The sequence below is a fragment of the Apostichopus japonicus genome, chromosome 9, assembly GCF_037975245.1.
Source record: "Apostichopus japonicus isolate 1M-3 chromosome 9, ASM3797524v1, whole genome shotgun sequence".
Classification (NCBI taxonomy): domain Eukaryota; kingdom Metazoa; phylum Echinodermata; class Holothuroidea; order Aspidochirotida; family Stichopodidae; genus Apostichopus; species Apostichopus japonicus.
In genome coordinates, this window is record NC_092569.1 from 6246308 (window position 1) to 6264298 (window position 17991).

General features: G+C 33.2%; 2 protein-coding genes across 5 annotated transcripts in view; both read left to right on the forward strand.

Moving 5' to 3' along the window:
- Positions 1-3153: 3153 nt before the first annotated feature.
- The window catches only part of LOC139973452 (uncharacterized), a 64822-nt gene continuing 49984 nt past the window's right edge, over positions 3154-17991 (forward strand). Inside the window, exons 1-3 of one of the 4 annotated variants that reach the window (XM_071980142.1) lie at positions 3154-3300; positions 8671-8716; positions 8966-9135. In XM_071980142.1, the coding sequence (XP_071836243.1) occupies positions 3223-3300; positions 8671-8716; positions 8966-9135 (294 nt within the window). In that variant the 5' untranslated portion in view covers positions 3154-3222. Of the gene's footprint in view, positions 3301-8670; positions 8717-8965; positions 9136-17704; positions 17863-17991 lie in introns of those variants that run through there. The other 3 variants (XM_071980140.1, XM_071980139.1, XM_071980143.1) reach the window with 3 other exon arrangements.
- LOC139973759 (fibrinogen-like protein A) lies at positions 11179-14912 on the forward strand. The gene is made up of 3 exons (XM_071980619.1): positions 11179-11322; positions 12234-12498; positions 14107-14912. The coding sequence occupies exons 1-3, from the start codon at positions 11179-11181 to the stop codon at positions 14190-14192; spliced, it is 495 nt and encodes a 164-aa protein (XP_071836720.1). The 3' UTR covers positions 14193-14912.

Here is a 17991-nt window from a genome sequence, read left to right on the forward strand (position 1 = left end):
GTTATACAAGTGCGTCGGTTCTAAGTTCCTCAACCAGGCAGTAAAAATCAGTGAATTTTACTCTGTGAATTTAAGCTCTATATACATCGACTGACTTGCAAAGTTTCTCGCTCGTTTCATTTGTTAAATGAGGTGCATACCGACTTAAATGGTCTGTAACACATTTAATGATTCATTCACATATTGCAAATTCACTTTCTAGCATTTGGACAAGAGTTTGTATTGTATTTGTATTGCACCATACAGTAAAATTGCATTACTCTGTTGTGAAATTTGGCTTCACAATTTAATATGCGTGGTTGTTTAAGTTTAAGTCGGTAATATTATAAATATACCAAATGTATAAGTAAACGTAGTGTTTGTATCACGAAGGGATGAACGTTTGATTAATTACAATTAAATACTGTTAGCTTTATATATAAATAACGACTTCAGTTGTTGTTTTTACAGAATCGTGGTACCCTATTTTTACATCCATATATACCATTAGTTATTAAATCAAATTTCGGATTATTTATAGAACTACTCAAAGCAACTGTCGCAGCTTAAATCTGAAAAACAATTAACCTAGCTTAGTCGTAGAAAAAGTTATCAAGGCAAAAAAGAGCGACGTCATGATATTAAAATCCTGCCGTCACTCACCCTTCAAAACTTGAGCAATGCTGGCAGTAATCATAATATTCAATATTTCACTTTTCTGTTTCGTTGCTTGGTATATAAAATTATCGGTGTTGTAACACACAGGAGTTTAATATATTTAAAGGCATACATCGTCTTAATCTGTCGCATATTATGATTTTTATAAATCAACACTGAAAAGCCGATTCGAAGTTATATGCAATGAGAAGGTAAAACACTAAACAACTAGAACGGGATTCGAACAAGTATCCTTGGTTTCGAATCCCGTTGTAGCTGTAAATTACTTTGCTGTTTTCCATTGTCTATAATTTCCCAGTTAGTTTTACATTGTCTATAATTTCCCAGTTAGTTTTACATTGTTCATTTAATTATATAAATATAAATTACATAGAAACAGAGTTTCTCTTGAGTTCCCTTTCCTGCCGCTTTGTGGGTTGTATCGAATGAAAATCAGACGTGATCCTTATAACACAGTGTGCAAGGTACTGGGGTATGTGACGTGCACAGAAATGGCTATGTAGGGATCGCTAACAAATAAGGGCTGAATACTCACAGTTGGTATGGGCTGGTTTAGTTATCCCGTGGTTACTGTTTCGAATCCCAATCTAGCCGTACATTTCTTGGCTCCCAAACTATGAGGATGTGACAGGGAAATATTTTGTACCCAACCATTCTTAGCTCTGGTCGGGTGTATTTGTAAATATCTCTAGAGATTGCGTCACGGCATTTTATTGTGACAAAGCAATTGATGATACAGCTAGCACCTCACCATGCTTGGAAGCATCGTAATGAGTTGACATATTTATCTAACTCTTATTGTCAAACACATGGAGAAGTTCTAATTATGTTTACGTGATAGGTGATAACATAACATGAGCTGCCCTCTAGAGTCAAAATCAGACTACTTTCTACTTGATATTATCATCAATTGGAATATTACGTTTCATTATTGTTTGATAACATAGCTGGAAGTGGAAAATCGGAATGGGCGAAGACTGGTAGACTCAATGTAGCCTTTAAACTTTTATGAAAGATGAATAGCGTACAACGGACAAATTGTAGAACTATTAGAATCAAACTGAACTTTATTCTTTTTTGAGGCGATCATAATATATTTATACCATGTCAAACTGGCTAGCAGCTATATCTAATGTGCTCTTCACCAGAAGCTAAAACTATACGTTATAGTTTGGTTTTACGGTGTGGGTTGTTCTCAAGAGTTGAATAATATTAGGAGTCCTAATTCAAGTTATTGGTTAAGGAAGTTTTCAATCAAAACATCCTTGAGCAAACCATCAATGAGTTATGTGGTATTCGATTATCTGTTTTGTTCTAACATTGTACGTTCAAATGAACACAGAGCAATCTAACTCTACAAGGAGATTATAGTTCAATTATGATTATGGTAGGTATTGTTTTGTTTTTTTGTCTTTAACAGACGAGGTACTTGGTCACTTCTAATCCTCTACTATTATGCTTAAACCTCCTGTATCTAGAGAATTATCTCGTCATCGTCTTTGATTCTAACAATCATGAAACTATATTTTCAAACACTTTTTTTCAGATCGTGCTGGCTTTAAGAGGAAGAAAAATGCAAAAACAAAATATATTTAATAAATAAATGAATAATAGAGGATAATACATACACCGCACTTTTAATATGTTAAGTTCATAATTACAGATTAATCTTTTTCTTGATTGGTGTGCTTAATTTGATGTTAGTGCAAAGAGAAAAAAAAAAAATTTCTGGTACGAAACCACGAATGCTTTCATAACAATAATATCGGCCATAAAAATATAGTTATTTACTTCATTGGTTATGTTGGCTGTTTGATTTGAACCTATTTTGTTGGATCGTTTCTTTGTGAAGCATTACATATGAAGTTTGAGGTATTTAGCATAAAACGGCAATTATAACTAACAAATAGTAAAACTACAAAAATACAAATTCACATAACACAGGTTATGAAATGACATTAGAAAGCTTCAATTTATTAATTTAACAAAGCCCGTTTAATTCTTGGTGGCGACTTAACACTGTATTTTGACTTTGACCTTCGCCATCTTGGATATATTGTTTCAGTATATTGTTTAAGTCCTATTTTTACCTACAAGGCTTTGTGTCAACATGTGTCCCATTTTCACATTCAATAATCATAAACCCATTGGAAACCCAAGGTTATCAATTACCAAATGGTTTGTAGTGACCTTTTCCTTAAATACTATATGAAGTTTCCTGCAAGGAATATACCATGATATAATCCCATGATCCAGCTTCAGTGAAAATCTTTATACTTTTTAAACCGTACGATTTCTTCATTTCAACATCCGTGTTGGAAATTCTACCGAAGTCGGTAAGTAACTTTCATCAGCAAAATATAATGTGTAATATGAGAAGTAACATGATGGTTAACACTGATGCCAATTGTCTGTTAGATGGCCGGTATTGTTTACTGTACATATTTGAGATAATATTTCAGTATACATCTACTGTAACTTTGCTTTATGAATTCATTATCTGGCTCGCCTTTGGAAGAAGAAAGCAAGTTATCACTGACTAACGTTTTTCACTCCATCATCACGATGATCTCCAGTTTTATTCAAGTTTTTCTAGTCTTGCTTTTCATTTGGACAACTGGCTGTCTCCGTTCAAATCGAGCGGTAAGTTTCAGAACTTTGATATTTTTTAAAATTAATTCTTCGACTACTTTATCTGAATAATTTAAACTATTATTTAACTTCAATCATTCAAGTATGATTGTCCCTAACGGCGATAGTTAACAAATTCTTTATATGCCTCTAACTTTTTTCCCTTAATTCAAGCAGAAACTTGATCTTGTTATATTTCTAAAGAAAACTTGAAAGGTTTCGTACGTTCTAATTATCAAATAATATACTACATTAACTTTTACGATAATTTACGTGTGAATGTCATTCCCATTTGATGCATTTCTGACACATAATTATTAAACTCTGAAATATATGACGAATATACCATGTCTTTAAAAGACAAATCTCCAAAATTTTCGGTAAAAGTCAATTTAAAGTTAGATAAAACACTGCAGCACCTTAAATTAATATTACATGATATTTACTGCATGAACCTGTATCTACTAACTCAAGCATTATCCAAAGTCTGGAAAAAAATCATTTCTTTTAATAAATTAGATGTTAATATTGTAAAAACCATTTAGAATTTTTTTTTTTTATGTACTGGTAGTACTTAGTGAAAACACAATTCTTTCTATAAAATCGACTAATTAAGGAAACAAATAAAATATAAAAAGTTGCAATGGTATAAATCTTAAACGGAGGAAAACAAGTAAATTTAAATTAGAGAAACTCTTCGGAAATATATGGTCTTCTTACTATGTAAAAACCTTTTAAACGTAAAAAAGTCAAGAAAAATACGATAACTGTTGAAAAGTCTTTTGGAAAAATGTTTCACACATATAATAACAATCCAGTTCAACAAAAATTATATATTTCCCCCACTTTATATGTTATTAAGGAAGGCACGCAAAACTGTAACTGGGCGATGAATTTGTGAAAAAACTGTTAAAAGTCGGTAACCACTGCTATGTAACGTTCACTTGATAAAAGCGTCTTGATAATTGCTCTATTTTGATCAGTTGAAATCTCTGTACTTTAAATAATAATACACGGGATGCGTGGTAAAACTGTCATAAGTTAACAAACTATCGCAAACAATCTTAATGTGTTCATACTTGAGGTAAACTTAACAGTTACTTGTTAAACTGCATACTTTCTCTTCAGGAAATCTGTTTGAAACTTACTCCCAGTGACATACCAATATATAACCTTCTATTTCTTCATAATAAGATTTCTGAAAGCTTAAACGATATATCATAAACATAATATGATTAAAATATGATATAAACTTGAGATTAACCATCTATATTTATGAATATATTGATACTCAGAAATTGTAATATTTATATTTAAAAGAAGTCGCATTTGAGAAATGAACAAAAAGTAAAGTTTCAGCAACAAATACTGATTATATTATTAATTGTAAGTGTGTCAAAACTTCGAAAAACCTTTTCTTACATATTTAATTTTCAAATTTGGTCTCACGAAAGCTCATATGTAACGCCCATCTATTAACTCTAGTTTTAGAAAGGAGGGATGAAATGAATATGTTAACTAAAGGTAAAGTGTATTTGGATAAGTCGTTAAATATTGTATGAATAATCAATACCAATTTACATGCAAAAAGTAAATGTGTAAAAACAATTGCATCATCACCATTCTTTTAGTTTATAAATATAAACTTTTAAATAAGCTAAACCTGTTCGGACTTTGTAAGAGTCTGAAAGTAAAATGAAAATCTAAACGAAAGATTTAAATATTAAGATATTGGAAAAAGTTAAGGTCATCTTACATGATATAGAACTTAAATTAAAAATATTGTGATTAATTTATTAGATATGTATTACATATATATTTTTGTTACGGTAATTTTCTCTTGCAAGTATGATTTTTCTTAATCTTGGGCAGTCTTCACTCCATTATAGTCACTTTCATTCTCTATTTCGAATGATTAAAATATAACTAGCGTAGTAAAGTTTAACCCGCACCCTTACTCGTTAATTTAAACGATCTTTGTAATATCATATCGTAACAATTTTCTAGAGTAATGCTTATCACCACTGATTTTTTTTTAGTTTCTGTGATAATAATACAAACTTTTATCTTGAATAATAAATGTATAAATATAATTAACTATATATATATACTGTATAATTCTTGCACTATACTATATTTGTGTCAAAGAATTCTTTTGTGACCATTCGCGTTTCAGAAGCAACTTACACTAATGGTATTTAACAAATGTGATATATTAACAATCGATAACCTTGCAAAACATTATCATTTACATACTTTAGTCCCATTATTTCTTTGCCAAAATTTTGCTTCAGATTCAAAGAATGGCATAAAATCTGCAACTGTTTTCTTTAATATCCATTTGCAACGTAGACGTTTATTTATTAAAATAGAAACAGAAAACAGACTGAATAATACTTTGTAGTAAATAAAACTAAACCATATGCTCTAAAAACAAGATTTTCATCTCTTATGCCATTTCTCTTCATCAAGTAATATACTCTGTCTCATTTGGTTATCTCAATGTAGAAGTAGAACCATATACTCAATTTTTGGGGCATTGCAAATCTTTAAAAAATTGAATTTGAGCGGATCAGTACTTTTCAATTAATATTAAAGGTTATGCTTCGTCTTTCGGTAGTCTTTCGTTTATTCAATTTACTTCTCGGGTGACTTGATCTTGTCAATTGCTATAAAATAACGTGAACCACAATCTAAACTTAAAGATATGTCATTTGTAGGTAAAAAGAAAACGGCTAAACAGCTTTCAAACTATCAAAGCTTAGACGGTCTCATTGTAGTTAACATGAAAGCACCTTTAAAATCTTTCTAATTTGTTTACCTCTTTATTTGCGTAAAATGAATTTGAGAAAATGATATTATCTTTCAAGTCCTTGGAGTCGTATTTTGGCACACGGCTCTTCTAAAATGAAGGGCTTCCCAATTGTTCGGTTCTGCAAAAAATTGACAATATATTTAAAGCAATTGGAGATCAAGTCAAGCGTGCCGTACTGTAATTGATCGGGACTTTGTATCACGCCATTTCTGAAAGATCAATTCTGGACAAATTTTAGTCCAAGTTAAAATTAAAACCAGCGCAGCATCTATAAAGTTGTGTGCAAACAGAGATTTCCTCTGGGATCAAAGGGTTTTCTCTGTATCGAGAGACTGACATGATCAACCATCACCTTGTAACTTCTGTAATTAACGTTATTTGAACATTTCAAACTGTAAATTATTCATAAAGTAACGTTCCACATCTCATCTATGAACTTAGCTAACTGTTGATGTAACAGTGTCGATATGTTTCTTTTATTTAATACTTTACTCGATTTAACAACTCCGTTAATATGATCATATTTTTTTTTAAATATTCGTCAAACCCTAGCTATATATCTCTTAAATCTAAATATACCTTGTGAAGATAAATATTTCAGCTTGCGCATTTCATTACTCTATAAAATAAAATAAAAACACAGGTGGTATTTAACGTTACGTGCATATAAGTTTTTTTAAATTCTTCACTTTTAAAATTATGCTTTGTTTTCCTCTCTTGAAATATTAAAAACTTGTAAGGTTTGCTGTAGTGCAGATTTAAGGTCTTTATTTGCGATTAAGGTGCAAATTTCACCTAGCGATTCAGAAATGAATATATATTAAGGGCTTCATATGCTTCGTGTGAACAACAAAACTTGACCCTATTTTGAAATTAAGTTTCAAAAGTACCGTATGAGTATTGTGTTTCTATTTCCTGGCAATACTGCAACCAATTGACAACAGAATTGAAAACTGCACTCTTATCCCTAGACTTCGAGTCCTGTCGGTCAAGTTACGTTTTTTATTTTGGTGGGGCAGTTATAAGGCGCACTCAAACCTCATCCTCACCCCCAGTCGTTTACCTTATATATCTTGTTACTTCACTGAATCTAAATTACAAGAGGATGGTACAAGATACAATATTATATATTCAACCTTAATTAAACCCTACAGCAGGATCTATAAATCATTTTAGATATGTTTGTATACTAGTATCTCCATTGTATGCCATGTCATGCTCTCTCTAAAGTTTAAACATCATTCAGATTGGTTTTGGTTTTTCTCCAAAACTCAAATGTAACATATCCAGCCAAGGAAAACAATAACAATAATTCTTCTACACAAAGCAAATACAATGAAACCTTTCAATGGTTTTATTTACACTGTAGCAAGCAACTATTTTCATAATTTATCTCGAATCCCCAAAATCGATATTCCTGGTGAGTTATGTTGTTGTTATCGTTGCCAAACAGGAAAGGTTATTTCAATATCAACTCTTTGTTTTTTAATTTTTGTAATCCTTTTAAATTAAATTACGCGAAACCGAATCAGATTATTTTTATTATCTTTAATATGGAGGACATTGTAGGTCATAGTCCCCTTCTTGATGAATTCTTTGTTCCAAACGCAATATGCTGTACGTTTTATTGTCAACTGAAATTTGAAACGGCTTTGGAATTTTTAAAGGAAGTTTGAATACTAGATAAACGTTTGCCATCTTGGAGCTTTGCCTTTATCCACCCTGGGGTCATGTAAAGCTTTCATTTCATTTAGAATATGAATAATCATGATATAGTCATAGGTATTATAATAACTTTTGCTTTCTTTAAGATCGTCAACTCAGAAGATATTTTCTGAAACAGCCTACTCAAAAAACGTATTTAGCTTATTTTAGCTTTTAGGCAACTACATGTCTCCGAGTGGAGATATAACTACTTTTTAAAACAACAGTAAAACGCTTGTTGATATTTTAATCGTGAACATTTTTTATTTTTATGCCCAAGCTCTATCTTTGACTTTGCCTATTAAGTAGGACGACAATTTGAATTTCTAACATATTTAACGGAAATTCTAATGATCTCTAATGGCGTGTCGCAGTTACTATTTTCAGAAATTTAACTATTGCTTTCCGCCAATTGATCAATTTCCAATGATCTGATTGTAAATGATATACGGCACTTTGTTGCTATATATCATACCCAAATTGAGTTCATAGCTGGTAGCATGGGATAGGTAAGTGTAGTCTGCAATAGCAATGTTCATAATAATCTTCATTATGTTAGTTTCCCTACCCTACTTAACTCCTTAAAACGTGGGCGACAGGTAACATATGTCGCCACATGAAGCGACTAGATGGTGACGGTGGTTGTTCATCACTTTACTCCCTATCACAACTCTTACCCACCTCTCTGTAGTTCAACCAAAGTTTTAAAGTAAGGAGCACTGTGATTCCATCCGTTTGTATTAAATTTCACGTTTATGACTGAAAAGGCATTATTACGATGTAATCACAAGTAGCCGTTTTCTAGTTAGACATAATCTCCGGTGACAGTCTATTCCTTTTTTCTTTTCTTTTTAATTTGACAGAATGCTCTACAGGCAACTAACGATGTTACCGGAGAAAATGGATTAGGTTAGTAACTTTCGTGGTTCCAAATGTAGTTTTCTTCAACCTCGAGTTTCATAAATTTGTGTTTTCTTAACCCTAAGATGACTGCATGAGTTACAAGCCAGAAAGAACAAAAAGGCCAAATTGTAATATTGTGGAGAATCTATACATTCGTATGAACAAACTAGCTGATGTAGTTGAAGTACGAGGTATGTGCACATACAAGTTGCTTAAATCACAAAAGGTTAAATGCGTTTACTTTCTTGGACATAGGTTCGTCGTTTTTCTTCTACCAACAATCGAATTACCCGAGAGATTGCAGAGAAGTCCAGGAGCAATGTTCGTCTCATAACTCTACTGGTGTCTTCATGATCAAATCAGATGGCTATCTAGAACCTTTTGAGGTTTACTGTGATAACGCAGACAGTTCTGGTGGATGGACGGTAGGGTTTTATTTTCATATTTCTTTTTGGTAAATGTGGATGTCGATAGAGGGTTCCCTCACTCATTATTCTTTCATATTGCATATACTCTCTTTAAATTTGTTCATATAATTAATTCATCAGGTTGAAATTGATGACAATCGTTATACATATATTAATTATTTCCATTTTTCTTTTATTTGCGCTCCACAACTTTGCATCCTCCTTCCCCTAATCTCCCGCTTTCCCCTATTGCGCATAATGCGCAACGTGCCTATCCTGATATTAAGCATTAGGCCATTTCTTCACACAACATATTTCATATTGATTACAAAACCAGTAGAAGTCACTTTCTAAAACGGTTGATCCGTAATAGGTAATACAACGTCGCATTGACGGTTCCATCGACTTCAGCCGTGACTGGGAGAGCTACAAGTCTGGCTTCGGCTTTTTATCTCAGGAATTCTGGCTCGGCAATGAGAAGCTTTCTTACTTGACCAATCAGAAGAAGTATCAATTGGTGATTGAGATGACGTCATCAAATGGTTCCTTAATCCGGGTTTCTTACCTTAACTTCCGCATTAGTGATGAGTTCAGCAACTACGAACTTTTCAGCCTCGGACATGATTCTGGAAAAACAGGTATAGGCTATATATTAATACTTCTTCTTATCTAATTTTCACATGCGCTTCTATCGTTTCAAATATCCACTCAAATATTATTTTATTCCTCTCATTTATAGTTGGGTTTATCATTTCGTATATTTAATTATAAATCACTGGTAAGTTCTTCATTATTTCTTCCTTGTTAATAAATCATTAACGTGAGTTCTTCTTATCCTTCTCTTTTCAAATGCCCGCTAGTTCACCAAACATTATTGGTTCATATTAAATTGCGTATTTGATGATACTTTTGAATTCATTTAGCCCCATTATTTGCATTCATCTTGAAAGAAAGAAAAAAACGTTACCATTTACTAGAGAAAGTAATTTGAGGAAAAAATATCATTTGTTTGAATTACAACTTAAAGAATTCACTGTCGTATAAAAAAAAAACATTTCTAATTGGTTAAGAAATTCTTTGCGAACAGAAATATGATATAAACATCAATCCGGAGAATTTTATTCCGTCCGACAAACTCTTTTCTTTTCTTTTAAGAGGTACGTAACGATACTGTTGTTTTTAATATAGGTGTCATAGCATGTTTGGTACAACCGAAACTTTAAGCAAAGTTTACAACATAATTTATTTGTTTCAATTTATGTTATTCGTTAAACCTACCGACATATTTAATCCTGCAGACACAATAACTATGTGCCCCTACAACATGGTCTATATAAACTGCAGTAACTCCTGTCAGCGGACTTGTGGTGCTCCAGAAATGTGTCAGGATGGGGTCTGTAATGAAGCCGAAGCCTGTGTTTGTTCCGATGGATACTTCATGAAAGGATCAGATTGTGTACCTTAAGAACAGTGTGGATGTTACGAATCAGAGGGACAAACAGTTATTCCAGTCAGTTTTTCATTTCAAAATAACGAATAATATCACTCATTTCAATTGTCTAATATTTGAGTATTCACATCTGTCAAAGACTGTCCACTGTGAAAGTTTTCCAACAACTATTCTACGAATAACAGTATAAGCCAAGATCTTTCGTACTACAAATCACTGTTGATACTGCCTAAAGTATGTGATTGTTGCAATATTTTAAATGTTCGTAAGTACAATTAAACTCCAATATATAAATTAATTTGGAGTTCATTTAACTATACCGTTATAGAATTACCTGTCAAATTCTAGTTTACTCCGCGTAGAGAATTGAGTGCTTACCATGAAATTATAACACAGAACATTATATACCATAGATAATAATTAACACATCATAAGTGTTAATGTAAACTGTACAAATAAACGTAAAGAAATAATTGTTTACAGGAAGGTGGCTCATACGTGAACCCTGGATGTACTAGAAAAGGTGTTTGTACCAACGGACAGATCACGTGGGATGAGGCATATGCATGCAGTCCTAACGCAGTTTGTGACGTCAGGGACAACATAAGACAATGCTATTGAGACCACCTAAAGATTGTCAGGAAATTTACGATGATGGATCTAGGGACAACGGTATATACAGAATCAAACCAACCGGCTGGACTAGCGAGGCTTTTGAGGTTTACTGCAACATGACTGACGGAGGAGGATGGACGGTAAGTAATTATGATCTCAGGTAGTTTTCAGCTCTACATTTCAGCCCTGCATGTGCTTATTTGCTCATTGAATTGCACTAATCTTTATTACAATATTCACTAACTAGAGTCTACCCTTCACAACAAATAGGTCCACTGACAGTAACTACACCGTACTGCAATACATAGCATTGCTCAACATCGCACTGCATTGCAGTAAGTCGTCAATCTCTTCCTTCGTGTTGATTGCCAGACAAAACAAACGAAACAAGGCATGTGTTATTCCTTCCTGAAAACAAAATAGCATGTATTTTTTACAAAACAAATATAAACCTGACTTCACTGCTAAATTAAAAAATAATTTTGCTGTTTGTCAGTCAAGTGAAAAGAACTTATTATTTGGTGTCTGTTTTCTTAGAATTTGCCAGATATTTAATGTCAAATGATGCAATCAATGCTTAAAGCTATTTGTTGTTGTTTTTGCATCAAATGGTTTAAGAATTCTTTCAACAGCCGATTCACACATAGATTACAGTAACTACTGTATATCTTAAAATTTTGTATCACCCTTAATACTGTATTGTGCTGACAAATCTGATAAATCGGTAGCATGTGCTATTAGGTTTACAGTAAGAACTGAGGATATTTGTAAATCCAACAAATCCCAAACAACTGGATTTGTTGGAATTACACATATCCTCAGTTCTTACTGTAATCGTAATAGCACATGCTACCGATTCATAGCGCGGTCCTTTACTGTGGTCCAAAACTTCAAGATTTACAGTAATAACTGTGCTCTCTATCTGTATCGGGTGCTTTCAAACACGTTTAAATCAAGCACATTTGGGTAGATTGAACTTACGGGAATATTATTATTACTTTCATCATCTTGTTTAATCTTATATCTATTAACTCACTTCCTTGAAACTCAGGTGTTCCAGCGTCGTGTGGATGGCACTGAGGAATTCTATCTCGGATGGAGCAGCTATAAAGAAGGTTTTGGAGATTTAAACCACGAGTTTTGGCTTGGAAATGATAAGCTTTCTATCTTAACCAACCAAAAGAGATATGAAATCAGGATTGATCTGCTAAATGTAAACGGTGCTCCATACTACGCGAAGTTTGACAACTTCCGGATCAATGACGAGAGCGATAAATATCGATTATCTCAACTTGGAACCTACAGTGGAACAGCTGGTTTGTTACAGTTTCTTTATTTGTTTTGTACAATACATGGAGTGGCTTTCATAAGTCTTTGAATTCGGAATATTTTAAGTCACACTTCCAATACTCTGAACATTAGAGTAACAAACTATCACGGAAGGTTGAAAGTGTGAAACTTCGATCACTATTCACCGATCATTGCCAAGTGCAGTTTGAATGACTGTCGTAAAATGTAATCAAAATGTGTTTTTGCTCTATGTTTTTTGAATAATTACATATGTGGTTGATAAAGTACGCATTTACCGTTTCTTGACACAGTTATAGAATATCTCAAAGAAATAAATAAACTCACTATTCATTCCATTACGTCCCTCCTCAAATCTTGTAAGATCAAATGTATACAAAATATGCTTTGCTCATCACTTCCAGGTTTTTACAGCTAGGAACTACTCTTTGTTGACAGTAACAGTTGTTTTGCCATATGATCTAATACATGATGTGTTCTTTTCGTAAATATTCGTGAGATATCGTAAAAATGGAAGAGAATGAAATATTTTTCAACAATTAATATCTCGCTTAATTTAATAACAACATTGTTCAGAACATTTTTCTGTTTTAATCAACACTGTGTTACAAGGACCAGATGGTACTTCTCCGTTTACGTTTATAAAATGTATTTATCATGATAGATAGATTGTTGAGCATAAATAAATCAGTTAAAAATTCGTCTGATTAAAATCCAGCAGGTAGTATTCTCAAACCTCACCCCCTTTACTGCCAGATATCTCAAGAATCATGTCTGTCCACAAACACACAAAAACCTATACCCCTAGCTCAAACATTCCCAGTCTAACTTAGTATTCGCTACTTCCTCCAACCTATTTTGAGTTTATCTAACTGTTGCAAAATATTTGTTATATAAGCAAAATTTTTACACATGACTTTATGAAGAGGAGACACGCAAAGAATGACTTAAGCATACTAAAACTTGCGAAAAGCTTCCGAATCTGTTCTCTCTTGTGTCTTCTTTCCACCTCAATAACAGATATTGGAAGAGATTGAAAGTTTGAAATTAATGATGTGACTCCGTAAAAACAATATGCATGAAACTGTAAATCAGTTTTGAAAATCAATGAAACGAAAAGTTTTGCCAGAACAAAATTCCAACCAATGATTTTAGCTTCTTGTGATGACTGGCTCTGTTTGCTATTGTCAGTGTTTACATGGAAATTAATGAACACTGGTTAATCAACTCTATTGAAATAAACTTAACTATGCAAGTTAAACAGATGTTAATGAAATGAGACGCCGAATCTAGCCATTCAAAAAATAAGAAAAACATTCATCTTTATATAATAGGGGAACAATGACAAGTTATACAGGAAGATGTGTTATAACGTTCTTTGCAGAGTGCACTACATTTGAGAGCTTAGCGCACAAAGGGAAAATTAAGAATCTGACAAAACCAAACAATAAATAAAAAATAAATGACATATAGAAGCAATCACGTTAATCTACAATGAATGGAATCATACTCGTTAGTTCAACATCTTTCGTTAATGCCGCAGTTCTCTTTATGTACTATCGACGTTTATTTAGTTTAGCAAATGACTAACTCCTGTTATTTGTTTTCCTTAACAGACTCTCGCAGCAACCCTGATGGTTATGCTCTCCGTTATCATCTCAACTACCAGTTCACTACCAAAGATAGTGACAACGATGCTTAAAGTTATAACTGTGCCCACAGGGATCAAGGTGCCTGGTGGTACAATAATTGCGAATATTCCAATCTCAATGCAAACTACCATGCTTCTCAAGGTAGTGCTTACAGCGTCGAATGGTATTATTTACCTGGCAGTTATTACAACATCAAATTTTCCGAAATGAAGATTCGACCCTTTTAACCAAGAATACGAACATTTCGTTGAAATCTCTAGTTTAAGACTTGCAACTATACTACGTTCGTTGTAACGGTTGGAGCCAGATTCAGAAATTTGAACTAAGCGTTATTAATATATCACTGGAATATAGATAGTGAAGTCACGTAACCAAAGGTGAACTTTATCAACGTAACATCAAAATAGGGAGGGACTGAGATATATAATGAAACCGGCTCAGTGACCAAATAGGCTACATGAACCGTGAAACAGGAATGCATTTTGGGTCATTTTGAGGCGCCTCGTTATCCAGCGGTGCTCCGATTCCGAACCGGTAAAACGGCAGGCCAGACCGAATCTATGTTATAGTACAAAAACTACTCCCCGACTCTTGAATTAAATGATACTGTTGTATTATTAACACAATACACAAGTAATAGACAGGCTTCTCATGCATTTTTCATTTAATGTTGACAATGTTCACTAGTATATAAGAGATTAAAGTGGAATTGTTATCGCAAAATTGATTGTGAAATTAATATCATCGTCCAAATAAAATATTTACTTATATTCCACTATCTTTGTTTTTATTGTTTGTTTTAGACTGTATGATGAATCATTTGAAGTAACCAAAATGTAAAACACAGTTATCATAGTCCTGCTTAGCTTCATATATCCACCCACCCTCCATCCCCTCCACTCATAAATACCCGGTCGACGCCAACACTCGCCAACTTGATAAAATACTGGGCTAATTTTCAAAATGCAACGTTATACATACATAAAGTTGTAAATGTTTCCCTGGTGTTCTGACTTTCAAATGATGCCAGTCACTGAGACGTGTTGAACTGGGAAAGTTTATTCCCTCCCCTCCTTAGGATATATAAGCAAATGAAATGGTTACAGAATCCTTCAAAGTCAACGGTAAAATATTTGATGAAGCTGAAGAAAAGAGTAATAAGAATTCCTCTCTCTTGAATATTAGACCTGGGCGAAATGATATAATACAAGTCAATTTATTGAACAAATACTGACCTTTATTATTGGTCTCATTGGGTCTCTTGAAAGCAAATATCGTTGGATCCAAGAACAGTTTCTCAGCAAGAATCGGGACTTACCACAGCTTTACCAATCAGGCCAAGAGGCGTTAGCAACAGTTATTATAGTACTTATTAACAGTAATTAAGTACTGGAACTGTTAAATTACATATATCGTTTACCTCACTTGTACTTTATTTAACGTTCCTTTGAATTCGAATGTAACGCAATTTGTTTTGTGTCAACGTTTTATGTAAAAATTCAATAAACGTGAAATATCCTTACCTTACAAAAACGGATATTTACCAATCCCCTAACGCTGGCTTCCCGTCACCACATCAACATAATACAAGCAATTCATAATACTTGTCGACTGTTTTCTATATAAGAGACGATTGAGTCTCTCCATAGATTGCTGGTGCTCCTCACAATTAAGAGATGTATTCTGTTTCTATTTAGACCTCAGCCCAACCTCTACCCACCATCCCACTGTATATAAATTGTGCTGATCCAGTTGTTCGGAAAAACTTTTCAACATATATGTAAGATTGTAACATTGAAATGGTATATGATATATTAGTATACTAGATTGTTCAATTGAAATTTTGTCTACCAATACTAACTCATCAAAATTACAAAAATCTAAAAAATTCGCGTGATGCATTAACTCGTAAAAATGACGAAAATCTACGTATTGTCTGCACCGTTCCAACTCATCAAATAGGAAAAATGTGAAAATTGACGTTTTGTCGATATGCATTAACTCTTCATACTAAAGAATATATAAAGATTGGCGTTTTGACGACATTATACCAGATTTTTGTTATTTTTTCCCTCCAGATTTGGAAGTGTGCAAGTCGGTAAATTTCAGGCTTTTATCATTTTGACGCATTGATGTATATCACCAAAACGTCAAATTTCATTGTTTATTTCAGTTTAATCACTTTTTTTGATAAATCTCAAACAAAACACATTATTTTAGATTTTTATAATTTTGACGAGTTGGTATGATGTCGTCAGAACGTCAATTTTCAACTTCTTGTCATATAAACGAGTTGTTGCATCTCATGAAAACGTCAATTTACATGATGTCCATTATACGGTTCCGTGCACATCCGTGTCAGGCGAGGTGATATGTGATTTTTATCAGCGTAATTATGCTGTTGCAGTCTATTATCAGTCAATGTGAGCATGGCGATGGTCAATATTGGCAAAAAAATCTATGAGATGGCAAAGATCTTTAAAAATTACACAAGGAAAGGAGTGAATTGTTGCTCTTTTTGGTTTTTGTTGATATATTGTCATATCGGACGGGCAAACCATTAACAGTTGCACAGGTAGCATTCCCTATAACCCCATCATTACATTACACACACTATATCGTTTATTAAATGCGGATTCTATAGCCTTCCAAAAGGTTTTCTTAGCTAGAGTTAACCACTTACTGGATTACTGACACGTTGGCCATTAATAGCATCATCGTTATTCCCGGTAACGAATCTTGCGGATTACTAGTTACAAAAGCCAGATGATCGGGTCATTTAGTCAAAAGCCTCCTATTAAAGCAGAAAAACGTATTTATCCACGAGATGTTGGAACATAACGTATAGCTATTTAATGCCTATTTTAGTCAGCATTTACATTAGGTTCTCTGTGAAATATGCACCATATGCGGCATTGTAACTAACAAAAAATAAACCTACAAAAAGACAAATAAAATTACAAATTCACATAACATAGGTTATGAAATAATATTAGAAAACTTCAAATTCTTATTTCACAAAGTCCGTTTAATTCTTGGTGGCGAATTAAAATTGTATTTGGAATTTCACATTCGCCATCTTCGATAAGTTGTCTTATCCGGTTACAACTACTAAGTCGTATAATTATGACTTTTAAATCATTATGTCTACCCTCAAGGCTATGTGTAAACATGTGTCCCATCTTCACATTCAATAATTATAAACCCATTGAAAAGGCGTACACATGATGACCCAAGGTAATCAATTACCAAATGGTTTGTAGTGTATTTTTCCTTACATACAATATGAAGTTTCCTGTAAGGAACATAGCATGATATCATCATATGATCCAGCTTCAGTGCATATAAGTTTTTTATACTTTTTAAACCGTACGAATTCTCCATTTTAACATCCGTGTTGGAAATTCTACCGAAGTCGGTAAGTAACTTTCATCAGCAAATTATAATGTGTAATATGAGAAGGAAGGGTGGTTAACACTGATGCCAATTGTCTGTTAGATGGCCGGTAATGTTTACTGTACATATTTGAGATAATATTTCAGTATACATCTACTGTAAATTTGCTTTATGAATTCATTATCTGGCTCGCCTTTTGAAGAAAGCAAGTTATCACTGACTAACGTTTTTCACTCCATCATCACGATGATCTCCAGTTTTATTCAAGTTTCTCTAGTCTTGCTTTTCATTTGGACAAGTGGCTGTCTCCGTTCAAATCGAGCGGTAAGTTTCAGAACTTTGATATTTTTTAAAGATAATACTTTGACTACTTTGTCTGAATAATTTAAACTATTTTTTAACTTCAATCATTCAAGTATTATTGTCCCTAACGGCGATAGTTAACAAATTCTT

Bases quoted from the DNA above. Each gene is read 5' to 3' on its own strand.
- LOC139973759 (XM_071980619.1), top strand. From the start codon at position 11,179: ATGCTATTGAGACCACCTAAAGATTGTCAGGAAATTTACGATGATGGA. The intron at 11,323-12,233 runs GTAAGTAATTAT...CTTGAAACTCAG, and splicing joins CTGACGGAGGAGGATGGACG to GTGTTCCAGCGTCGTGTGGA. The intron at 12,499-14,106 runs GTTTGTTACAGT...TTTCCTTAACAG, and splicing joins AACCTACAGTGGAACAGCTG to ACTCTCGCAGCAACCCTGAT.